Raw genomic sequence first — 12,841 nt, 5'->3', positions numbered from 1 at the left:
GAAGTAACTCTTTTTTTTTAAAAAAAAAAAAAAAAGATATTTATGATCAAAAGAAGTAGATATGTTTTATATAAGGAATTGGAGGCAACTTCACTCTTTGGTTGGCCCAAAAAAATTGAAAAATCTACCAAAAAAAAATCTAAGAACTTTTTAGATTATGAGTCTCAAACTTTCAAGAATAAACAATTTTTCAAACTAAACCATTGTATTTTCTCTTCAAATTACCTTAAAGGGGGAGAAAAATAAAACAAAACAAAAACTTCAATCATTACCTTATCCACATAACACAATTTTACATAATCATTAACATTCATTAAAGAAAAGATTTATTTTTCCCATAAATAGAAACAAAGAGATGGAAGGAGGAAGGAAACAGACATACACAGCAAGCAAAAAGACCATTTTACCCTTTTGGAATTAAGCAAAGTGACAACAATGGCCGTCAGATCACTTGTTTGACTCGATCCAACGGAACAGATTAATCCCATCAAAGAAGAAGGAAGCTTCCACTATGTATCACAGAAGGCGAGGGTATGAACAAGAAGAACCTCCGAAACCATATAAATACCTTTCCACTCTCTTCTTCCACTCTCAACCAAAATAAAACCCTAATTTCTTCTCCATTTTTCAAATCTCTCTTTTCTTCTCTGTAATCTCATGGAATTTGTGAATCTGGAAGAAGCTGCTGCGTTGGAGAATATCAAGCTTCATCTTCTCGGTGAACTCTCTCCGTTGCCGAGGATTTTGAATTATGATAATAACCTTTGCGTTTCATCATCGGATCGTTCGGTGAGTTCTGATTCTTCATCGACCTCGAATTGTCTTCTTAACATCTCTGATTACTTCAATTCCGATGAAATCTTCGAATTCTCATCTGATTTGATGCGAACCGAGTCGTCTATGTCCTCAAACGAGGATTTCTTCGGATTTGAGATGAAACCTAACGTTATTGACCTAACGACGCCGAAATCGACGGAATTACTCGAATTCGAGACGAAACCTAGAATTTTTGAGGATTTCAGTTCGAGGACTAGTTCATTTGAAGTTGAATCGAAGATTAGTCAGGTAGGGAATTCCAATCGGAAACGAGCGAATTTGAAAATCTCGCTTCCGAACAAGACTACGCAGTGGATTAATTTTGATACGGCGGAGAAGAAGAATCCGGTTGTGGTACAGAAGAGTAGAGATGTTGAAGCGGAGAAGAAAGTTCATTACAGAGGCGTTCGACAAAGACCTTGGGGAAAATTCGCCGCCGAGATTAGGGATCCGAATCGTCGTGGATCTAGAGTTTGGCTTGGAACTTTTGAGACGGCAATCGAAGCGGCGAGAGCGTACGATCGCGCTGCTTTTAAGCTTCGAGGATCAAAAGCGATTCTTAACTTTCCGTTGGAAGCTGCGAGCTCTTACTTGGAACCGGTCGCCGTTGGGAAGCGGCGGCGGGAGGAGGAGGTGGTTGAGGCGGTGGTGGCTAAGAAAGAGAAGACGGCAGAGGAGGTGAATGTGAATCCACCCGCTTCTGCGGATGTTGGTTACCTGAAAGATATGCCGTTAACGCCGTCGTCTTGGTCGATGGTTTGGGACGGTGAAACGAAAGGAGTTTTCAATATTCCGCCGTTATCGCCGTTATCTCCTCATCCAGCATTTGGTTTTCCACAGCTTATGGTTGTATGACATTTGGGGGGAAAATTCCCCTTTTTTTTTTTCTTTTCATCTAAATAAATAAGAAATTGTGTTTGTTTGTTTGTTTATTTGTTAATGGTCTTTTCCCCAAGGAAATTCAAATTCAAATTCCTCAAAAATTGTACAATTCCTTAGATTTTTTTTTTTTTTTTTTTGGGTGAAATTTGTTTGTAACGAACAAAAGGTTAATGATCTTGATTCACTCGTACTTTTGGGTTTTTTAGAAGTTTGAGGTATCAAAATCTTACCCATTTAAAAGTATTTTTTTAAATAAAATACTTTCTATTTTTTTCTCATTCTAACCAAAAAAAAAATATGTAGAGTCGAAGATTTGAACTCTTAAACTTAGATTTAATTGTTTATGGTTTCATCATAATATTAAATTTTTTAAACATGTTCACATTTTTTGACATTTTCATGAGTACGACATTAATATGAGGAGCGGATTAATATTTTCATTATATTATAAAAAATAAGCAACAAGATAAGTATTTGGTTTATGATAAAATATTTATTTACTAATTTACATGATTTCTTCGACTTTTTTTTGTTTTTATTATTTTTTGAAATATCCATCGATGTCAACATTTGATCAATAATTCTAATAAATTTATGTAAAATTGAGATATTGACATTTTTCTCAACATCGTCATTTTAAACTCAAGTGAGATAAATTTTAGTTATCACTCCATTTAAATATAAAAGGATCACGTTACATATTTTAAATTGGTTTTGATATCAATGACGCAAAAAAGTAGTGGCATCATAAAGCATTTTTAGTTCAACTATTTCATATGAAGTAGGAGATTTAAACATCTCTCGTAGTTGAGTATGCATGTCTTAATCAATTGAACTAGACAATTTGTGACAAAACTTGATAGTTACTATTTATTACTTTAATTTTACAAAAACAAATATAACTCAATTGACATGAGTGTATTAGTAATCACAAAATTTGTGGTTCAAATCCTCTACCCTGATGGTATTCAAAAAGAAAATGTTACTCTAATTGCGATTTATATTATAACCATAGGTACCATTATACTAAATGTGATGCCTAACCATATGAGCCTAAGGATGAAAGTGAGATCTTTATGACCATGCAAATATAGTTAAAAAAAATTAAAAGAATTGATAGTTTAAACCACATTTAATTTACATTAACATTAAAAGAAATTGAATAAAATGAAAATTTAACCATTTAAAATAATATATATCAAACTCATCACAATTTATTTTCAGCTTAATAAAAATATAAAATTACGACAATATATAACACAAAACAAGTAGGGACATGACATCTTATATGTCATGGAGACACATAAGAAAATATACTATTTTTATATATATATAAAGGGGGTAAGAATGTGAAAAAAATAAAATATTAGATAGTGGATAAGGGGCAAAAATGTAATTTGGAGAAAATTTGAAAGGTTGAATTGAGGCACAAGCGAAACACAAGCCTTGCGGTGGGGTGACGTTATCAAATTTGAAACTTGTTAATAAAAATTGTGGGCAAAGGGAAAGGTCAAACACATTTGACCAAGCACACAAATTAAGATAAATATGATGAATTTTTCAATTGACTCACGTGCCCATTTGTACCCATCTGAATTCTTCTTACTATTACTTTTAGCTACTTTGACTCGCTTATCTATACATGTGTGTGTATATATATATTAAAAGAAATTATAAGGTTATAAGATGAATTTAAGGTAAAACAGATGGGAAAAAACACAATTATAATCTAACCTTCTCATCACGAATGATGGAAAGAATGCTATTTAGAAAAACATCTTTCCAGATGAAAGAATAACTCTAAGAGGATGCTAAAATTATCAAGGCATGAGTCACTTTGTTCACCTCATGAGGATATAACAAAAACAAGAGGCGTTAATAGAATTGTGTCATGCAAAAGAATTGTCCTCAATAAAGTTCCAAATATTATAAATAGAAAAATCCACCACATTTATGGGATTAATGACCTTTAGTGTGTCACATTCGACAACTAAGGCTAGATTTGACTTGTTCCATTCCTGATCAATAACAATCAGACCCTCCACTATGATCTTCACTTCCAAGATATTGATACCCCGCTTCTTTTGAGTGAATTTACATTCGCACAGAAGTACAAGACCATCATGATGATGAACAATCTAACCAATCCCCCTATGCCCTTATTATTAAACCATTTCGTGTCAACATTGGATTTTCAAAAGCCAACATTCAAGAGGATCCAACAATGATGGGCATGGTTGAGAGGAAGGAAGAGACAAAATGGGCTAGATAGGGTGCCACCTAAGCACACCGTTAGACCCAACCGACTCAATCAAGTACTTCTCAATTAATTGAGATTATGAGAATTTCGACCTCAAGAGCTCATTTTTTGAAGAAAATCGTTCTTCCATAGTTCCACAATCACTATAGGATAATCAACACGCAATCTAGTTCCTCCTTAGAACACGAAGATCTCCACAAATCCTAATAGTCAAGTTTGGAGTCATTCAACGGTTCAATCCTTACTAATACCAAGTAAGCCAATATAAGATGGTATGAAAATGTCTCAAATCTTTCGAGAAAACTTACACTCCCCTATTATATGATGAGTATACTCCTCATAGCACTCGGAAAACTTCTTTCTATCTTTAGTACTTAAAAAGAACAAAGGGAGTTACTTTTTCTTTTCAAAATGGCTAGAATTTAAATTAGTTACTTTTTTTGTTCTTAAATTTGTCTATTTTAACTATTTGTTATTGTTATTTTGATATAGTTAGATTAAAAAACATATGTCCATGTGTATAATAGATTATTAAAAATAAGGTGTATGGAAATAATAGATATATATGTTTAGTTTTACATAGAAATGTTATCTAACAAATTTTTGAACATTTAATTTTACCTCTATTACATTTTTGGCCTATACAACATTAAAAATAAAAAAAAAAAAAAAATCTTTAAACACTTAAAATTATATTCTAAACATACCCAAAATCACACATCTAATAATACCCTAATTTTTCAACTATGTATCTAATAAATTCATGAGTTAAATAATTGTTGAATAGATCATTGAACATAAAATTATTAGATGTTTATGAATTTAGGGTTCAAATTAGAGAATTAAAAGTTTAGAGTGAAAATTGAGACAACTTATCAAGTTTATGTTTATGCAAAACGATTTTTCCAAAACTAAAAGTATATAGTTGTCCTAGTATGAAATATTTATATAATTATAATGATATAAAAATATAAATCTCTAACCTTTTATTATTTTTATTATATTTTATTGGGTCAATCTCTTACCTTCATGCCTAAGTTGTCTTGTATGACTATGTAATTTAGATGGATTGTTTGATTTGACATGTATTTAAAAAAAAATAAATTGTAATGGATAGTAAATTTAGGATTAATAATTAACAAAATCTATTGGTGATAGAGTTTGATCGTTGGACCTAAATCTTTTTCATATCTGCAAATTCTTTTGCATTATATTGTATCTGCTAATATTTTAAACCTAATTACTACATTTGCAAATGATCTTTTTTTAATTTGACATGTGAGGATGAGAGTTTAAATCTCTGACATTTTGATTAAAAATATAATATCTAAACCAGTTGATCAATGTTCATTTTAGGCTGATGGATTTGATTAGTATTTTCATGATAATGATACTATTTTATGATATGATGCAAACTATAACTTGATTTATATTTTTATTCTTTATAATTATATAAATATATTTCATACTAGGACAACTATATATTTTTAATTTTGGGAAAAATCATTTTGCATCAAGTTATTCTCAATTTTCACTCTTAACTTTTAATTTGTCAATTTTAACCCTAAATTCATAAACATTCAAAAATTTTATGTTTAATGACCTATTCAATAATTATTTAACTCATTAACTTATTAGATACATAGTTGAAAGATTATAGTATTATTAGACATGTGATTTTGTATCTAATCAACATGTTAAGGTTTTTTTTTTTTTTTTTTTTTAATGTTGTATAGGTCAAAGATTTATTAGAGGTAAAATTCATTGTTGATAAACTTGTTAGATATATGTAAAATCAAACACAAATATCTATTATTCCCATACATCTTATTTTTAATAATCCATTATACACATGGACATATGTTTTTAATCTAACTATATCGAAACAACAATAATAAGCAGTTAAAATGACAAATTTAATAACAAAAAGTTAACCATTCTAGCTAAAATCTAACCATTTAAAAAAAAAAATTAACTCCTTTGTTCTATTTGCTGGTGCCATAAGGAGTCTACATTCAATGTGGGAGTGTAAGTTTTCCCGAAAGATTTGAGATCTTTTCATGCCACCTTATGTTGGCTTACTTGGTGTTGGTAAGGGTTGAATGACTTCAAACTCGACTACTAGGATTTGTAGAGATCTTCGTGTTCTAGGGAGGAGCTAGATTGCGTGTTGATTATCCTATGGTGCTTGTAGATCTATTGAAACACAATTTTCTTGAGGTTGAAATTTTCATAATCTCAATTGAAAGAAGTAGTTGACTGAATCGAATGGGTCCAATGACATGCTTAGGTGGCTCCCTATCTAACCTATTTTGTCTCTTCCTTCCCCCCTCAAATCGTGCCCATCTTTGTTGGGTCCCCTTGAATGTTGGCTTTGGAAGCTCAATGTTGACACAAAATGGTAAAGAATGGTTACTACTACAAAACTGGGCTTTAATGTCGGTTTAAAACTGACATTATAGAGGTACTACAATCGACATTGAAGATCGTGTTATAAAAAGTCTTCAATGTTGGTTGACTTTAATGTTGGTTTTAAACTGACATTATAGATGACCAAGATTTCAATGTCAATTATCTTCAATGTCAATTTTCAACCAACATTGAATACTATCTTCACGATTTTCAACTGACATTGAACATTATCTTCAATGTCAGCTTTCCTACTTTTATTGTCCAATATTAAATGCTTGTCATCGTTTTGTTATTCAAATAATATATTTTTTTGCTTACACATGCAAATCAATTTTTTTTTTTACCTATACATATACAAAATGAAATCTTACTTATTTTTATATATTAAGATCTCAACAAACACAAAAAATATATTGCTCACAAGGTACTAATAATAGTCAACGCTCAAAGAGAATAACAAAATTCATGCTTACAAAATAATAGTTCTAACAAACTTGAATTTATAATATTCTCATCAGCTGAGAGAAAGAAAAAAAGGCTAATAATCTCTTTAATCAAGCTGCTGACTCATTCCACTAAAAATTAATTGAATTGCTTGTAATCAAGTAAGGTTTGAGCTGTTGCTCCTCCACTATAGCTACTAGCTTCATTGTCAAAACTCAACCTTCCGCCAGAACCTTGAGAAATTAGAACCTTGAGAAATTTTTAAGTATGACACAACAATCGACAACACAGTTGAGAAAAATATGATAAATATCAAGATTTACAAGAGTCGAAAAAGAATAACTTCAAAATATAAATCCATACTTCAAAATTTGTAAACAAAATTGCAACTTCATTTAAATCTAATAAAGAGTTCAAACAATAACTTCAGTGGAGGAGTTATTTTTCCATTTTAGATTTCATAGGCAACCAGACCAAGCATACTAATTAAACAGGTTTATAATGAAAATAGATCATGCACAAGTGTAAATGCCATGAAGGAAATCACTCTTCCACTAGCTTTTACAGAAAATGGAACTTAATCATTTTTCAACAATTTCTTGTTTCCAGAAAATTACACCAACTAAGCAAGAGTGCCTACCAGAAATGCAGAGATTTATCCCTAAATTAAATTCCAAGTATGAGATCAAAGAAAATTCAAGTAAGAAAAAAAAAATGGAGAATGCAATAGGATGATCCAAGAGAAAATGCATATTTCCCAGTTTTTTTACCACTCATGTACTATACCTCCCATCCAAAAGCCTAGATAAACACTTGAGTAGAGGGGGATCAGATGGATGGTTCGTCTTCATAATGGTCTTGTCCTTCTATACGAATGTAAATTCACTCAAAGGAAGTAAGGTATCGATATTTTGGAAGTGGAGACCATAATGGAGGGTCTAATTGCTATTAATCAGGAATGGAACAGGTCCAATTTGCCCCTTAGTTATCGAATCTGACACATTGAAGGTCATTAATCTCATAAATGTGGTGGATTCTTATATTTCTAATATTCAAAACTTTATTAAGGACCTTTCTTTTGTGGGCACAATTCTATTAATGCCTCCTGTTTTTGTTATGTCCCTCGTGAGGTGAACAAAATGACTCATGCCTTCATGACTTTAGCATCCTTTTAGAGCTGCTCTTTGATTTGAAAAGATGTTTTTCTAAATAGCATTCTCTCCATCATCGTGATGAAGAGGTTAGATTATAGTTGTGTTTTTTTTCCAACCTATTTTGCCTACAAAAACTATTTATCCAATAAAATTAAATATTTGACAAATAGAAAATTTTCAAATCTACACTTTTAAATTAGGCTCCAAATAAAAGACTTTTTATACCCATATTTCTATACACATGCACTTGAAACACGATTTTTTAAAAACTTGTTAAGTTATTATTCTAAACTTTCATGCTAAATATTATTAAGTTTTACGATGTCAAACTTGGACGTCAAACATCTCCAAAAGTTTATCGAATAATCTTGTAATTTATATATAAACACGTTATGTATATAAAAATGAGTCAAAGTAGCTAAAAGTAATAATATTAAGATTTCAAATGGGTCCAAATGGGCACGTGTGTCGATTGAAAAATTTCATCATATTTATCTTAATTTGTGTGCTTGGTCAAATGCGTTTGACCATCTTAAATAATATATTAGATTTCTATAATTTAGAGAAGGTTAGAATTTAATCTCTATAATTTTAAAAATTGAAATTTAATCTTTATAATTTGATAAAATTTCATAAATAGTCTCTATAATTTGATAAAATTCCTCATAAATAATCCCTATATTGTAGGGACTACTTATGAAATTCTTATCTTATAAAAATTAAATTCTAACTTTCTTTAAATGATAGAGATCAAACTTGTAATTTAACTAGTTTCAATAATATATAAGTTTCAATAACATTCACATTTGAACTAAAATATAATTTTAAAAGTTGAAAGGTAATCCTTATGATTTGATAAAAATTCATAAATAGATCCTATAGTTTGATAAAATTCTTCATGAATAGTTTATATTACAAGGACTATTTATGAAACTTTTATCAAACTATAAATACCAAATTCTAACTTTCTTCAAATCATAGAGATCGACCAAATTTGTAATTTAACTAATTTCAATAATATATAGTTTTCGATCACATTCACAATTGAACTAAGGTATAATTATCCCATTTTATAGTCAAAACGAACATAACTCAATTGACATATAGATATATTAGAGTCCAAAAGAATTGTAGTTTGAATCCTTCTCTATTGTACTAAAAAAAATTATCTTATTTTCTCACTAGACAGAGTGTTTTCTATTTTATCTGAAAACCTCATTTCCTTCATTCTACAAAATAAATTCAAATAAAAATTTCAAATACAATTCCACTTTATTGTTCCACCAATAATGCAATAATTATTGTGAATTTGGAGAGCACAATGGAAACACGGATTTCAATAAAATATAATATTAAAATAAATAAATATAATATAAATATATGGAATAAATCAAAATTAAAAATAAATTAAACATTGTATAAATATATATATATATATATATAATATATATTATATATATAAAATAAATAACAAAAGTAAATACAATAACAAATTATGGATATATCCACTTTCTCTAAACTTTTTAGAATTTGCCTAATGAGTGTGTTTTTCAAAACTCACCAAATGTCACAATATGACAAGTAATAGGTGGATTACATGAACACTAAGAATGAGTATTTATAAGACACATGGACAACACTTTGGAAAATTGGGGCATGACACATGATCAATGGACATTAACATGAGCATCTAATGGGCATCTATTTTCTATAATATTTATAATACTCCCCCTTAGATGCCCATATATATATATATATATATATATATATACACGAAATATGCCTCGTTAAAATCTTACTAGGAAAAAACTCTTTGAGAAAAAAATCCTAGTGAAGGAAAAATAGTATATATATAATGGTAGTTACTTTTAAATATATCGTATTCTTTTTAATCTAATACTCTTAAAAAGAATACGATATATTTACTCCTCCTCATGGAAACATCATTTGAGATCTCCGAGTCGTCACATTCCAATATTGTGCACCAATTTTTCAAATGTTGTTGTAGGTAATGACTTTGTAAATAAGTCTATCAGGTTATCCTTTGAACAAATTTGTTATATAATGATGTCACAATTTTCTTCAAGATTATGAGTATAGAAAAGTTTTGGTGAAATATGTTTTGTTCTATATCCTTTAATATATCCTCCTTTGATTTGAGATATTCATGTTGTGTTATCTTCATATAATATTGTTGGAAGATTTTTCTTAGAAGACAAACTATATGTTCCACATATGTGCTGAATCATTGATCTTAGTCATACACATTCTCAACTAGCCTTATGAATTGAAAGAATTTCAGCATGATTTGAGGAAGTGATTGTTATGGCCTGTTTCATCAATCACCATGGATATAGCAGTTCCTCCATATGTGAATAGATAACCGTTTGAGATCTAGATTTGTGTGGATCAGATAAATATTCAGAATCTGCATAACCAACCAGATCAAAATTCGATTTATTTGAATAAAACAAACTCATATCAATCGTTCATCGGAGATAAAGAAGTATATGCTTAATTCTGTTCCAATGTCTTTAATTAGTTGGAGAATAACTGTATCTTGCTAATAAATTTACTGAAAATACAATATCTAGTATTGTATTATTAGCAAGATACATGAGTGCACCAATCGTACTGAGCCATGATACTTCAGGACCAAGAAGTTCTTCATTATCATCTCGAAGTTGAAATATATATTTCCTCACATCTAATGAACAAACTTATATTAGAATGTTCAATGGATGTGCTTTGTCCATATATAACATTTTCAAAACTTTTTTTTTGTATAAGTTGACCGATGAACAAATATCTCATTTGCTAAATGTTCAATTTGCAAGCCAAGGCAAAATTTTATTTTTTCCAAGATATTTCATCTCAAATTATTTATTAAGATATTCTATTGCATCTGAGAGCTCTTCAGAAGTTCCAATAATATTTAAGTCGTCAATATATATAATTATAATAGCAAATCTTGACTTTGATTTCTTTATAAAAACACATAGACATATTGGATTTTTTGATATCCTTCTTTCAATAAATATCCACTTAGGTGATTGTACCACATTCGTCCAGATTGTTCAATCCATATAATGATCTCTGTAACTTTATTAAATACAATTCCCGGGAATTTGATTTATATGTTTCAGGTACCTTAAATCCTTATGGAATTCTCATATAAATATTATTATCAAGAGATCCATATAAATATGTTGTTACTACATCCATAAGATGCATGTCCAAATTTTCATACACAATCAGACCGATTAAATATCTTAATATAATTGCATCCACTACCAAAGAATACGTCTCCTTGTAATTAATACCAGGTCCTTGTAAAAAACCTTGTGCAAATAGTCTTATTTTATTTCTTTTGACCACATTATTTTTATTTTTTTTCTCATAAATACCAATTTCTATCTCACAGATTTGACACCTTCTGGTGTTCGGACTACTAGTACAAAAACTTGACATTTTGAAAGTGAGTTTAATTCTGCCTCGATTGCTTCTTTCTACCGAAGCCAATATTTTCTATGTCAATATTCTTCCACAGTTTTAGTTCAGAATCCTCATTTTCAGATATAATATCAAGAGTAACATTATACGTAAAAATGTTATCAATAACTACATGAGTTTGGTTTCATCTTTTTCATGTCATGACATAGTTTATTGAAATCTCATTATTATCTTTAGGTATTTCACCTTCTTCACTAGTCATGTCAAGGATTTTTTTTATGGGTATTTACATCCTCAACTAAGTCTTCTTGACTATTAATTATTTTTCTTTTTCGAGATTTTTATCTTTGGAACCCACTGGTCTACCATGCTTCTAGCATGTTCCAAACTCATTAGTTACAACTTGTTGTGTTGGGATATCAATTTTTTATGGAACATTTGCAGTTGGTATATATGATTTAGTTACTTTCTTTGCGTCTATAAGTGCATCTGATAAATGATTTGCTATATTTTGCAAATAAATTATCTTCTGAACTTCAAGTTCACATTGATCTGTATGGGGATCTAAATGAAACAATAACGAATTCCATGTAATTTCTTTTTCTAACTTCTTAATTTCTCCCCCTAATATTAGAAAATTTGTCTCATTAAAATGATAATAAGCAAATTGTGTACATCACTTGTCAAGGGTTCATGTTATTTGATCATTGATGAGGAATTATAACATATATTCCTAACCTCCTTTGAGGACCCATCTTAGTACTTTGTGGTGGAGCAATTGGAACATATACTGCACATCCAAAAATTCTCAGATGGAAAATATTTGGCTCATGGTCATAAGCTAATTGTAATGGCGAGTACTTATGATAAGCTACTGGACTAATACGTACAAGTGACGCATTATGCAAAATAGCATGCCCTCACACATGTAGGAAGCGTACCTCTCATAAGCAATGGTCTAGCAATTAACTGCAAATATTTTTTGAATGATTCTGCTCAACCATTTTGTGTATGAACATGAGCTACAGGATGTTCAACACTTATCCCAATTGACATACAATAATTATAAAAAACTTGGGATGTAAATTCACCAGCATTATCAAGATGAATGGTCTTAATTGTATAATCAGAAAATTGTGCTCTTAACATAATTATTTGAGGAAGTAATCTTGCAAATGCAAGATTTCGACTTGGTAATAAGCACACATGTGACCATCTGTTAGATGCGTCTATTAATACCATAAAATATCTAAATGATCCACTAGGTGGGTTAATAGGTCCACATATATCATCATGAATTCGTTTTAAAAATGTAAGTGATTCAATCCCCACTTTAGCTGGTGATGGTTTAGTTATCAATTTTCCTTGAGAGTAAGCATCACATAATAATTCATTAGATTGAAGTATCTTCTGGCTCTTC

The 12,841-nt window shown here is 29.9% G+C and overlaps 1 protein-coding gene across 1 annotated transcript; it reads left to right on the top strand.

The window, feature by feature from the left end:
* The first annotated feature begins 571 nt into the window (after window positions 1–571).
* LOC120090024 (ethylene-responsive transcription factor 5-like) lies at window positions 572–1,748 on the top strand. The gene has a single exon (XM_039047508.1). It carries the CDS (start codon window positions 658–660, stop codon window positions 1,669–1,671), a length of 1,014 nt encoding a protein of 337 aa, XP_038903436.1. The 5' UTR covers window positions 572–657; the 3' UTR covers window positions 1,672–1,748.
* The last annotated feature ends 11,093 nt before the right edge of the window (window positions 1,749–12,841 follow it).

This window comes from Benincasa hispida, chromosome 11 (genome assembly GCF_009727055.1).
Source record: "Benincasa hispida cultivar B227 chromosome 11, ASM972705v1, whole genome shotgun sequence".
Lineage (NCBI taxonomy): Eukaryota > Viridiplantae > Streptophyta > Magnoliopsida > Cucurbitales > Cucurbitaceae > Benincasa > Benincasa hispida.
This window is presented reverse-complemented; position numbering and strand designations above follow the sequence as displayed.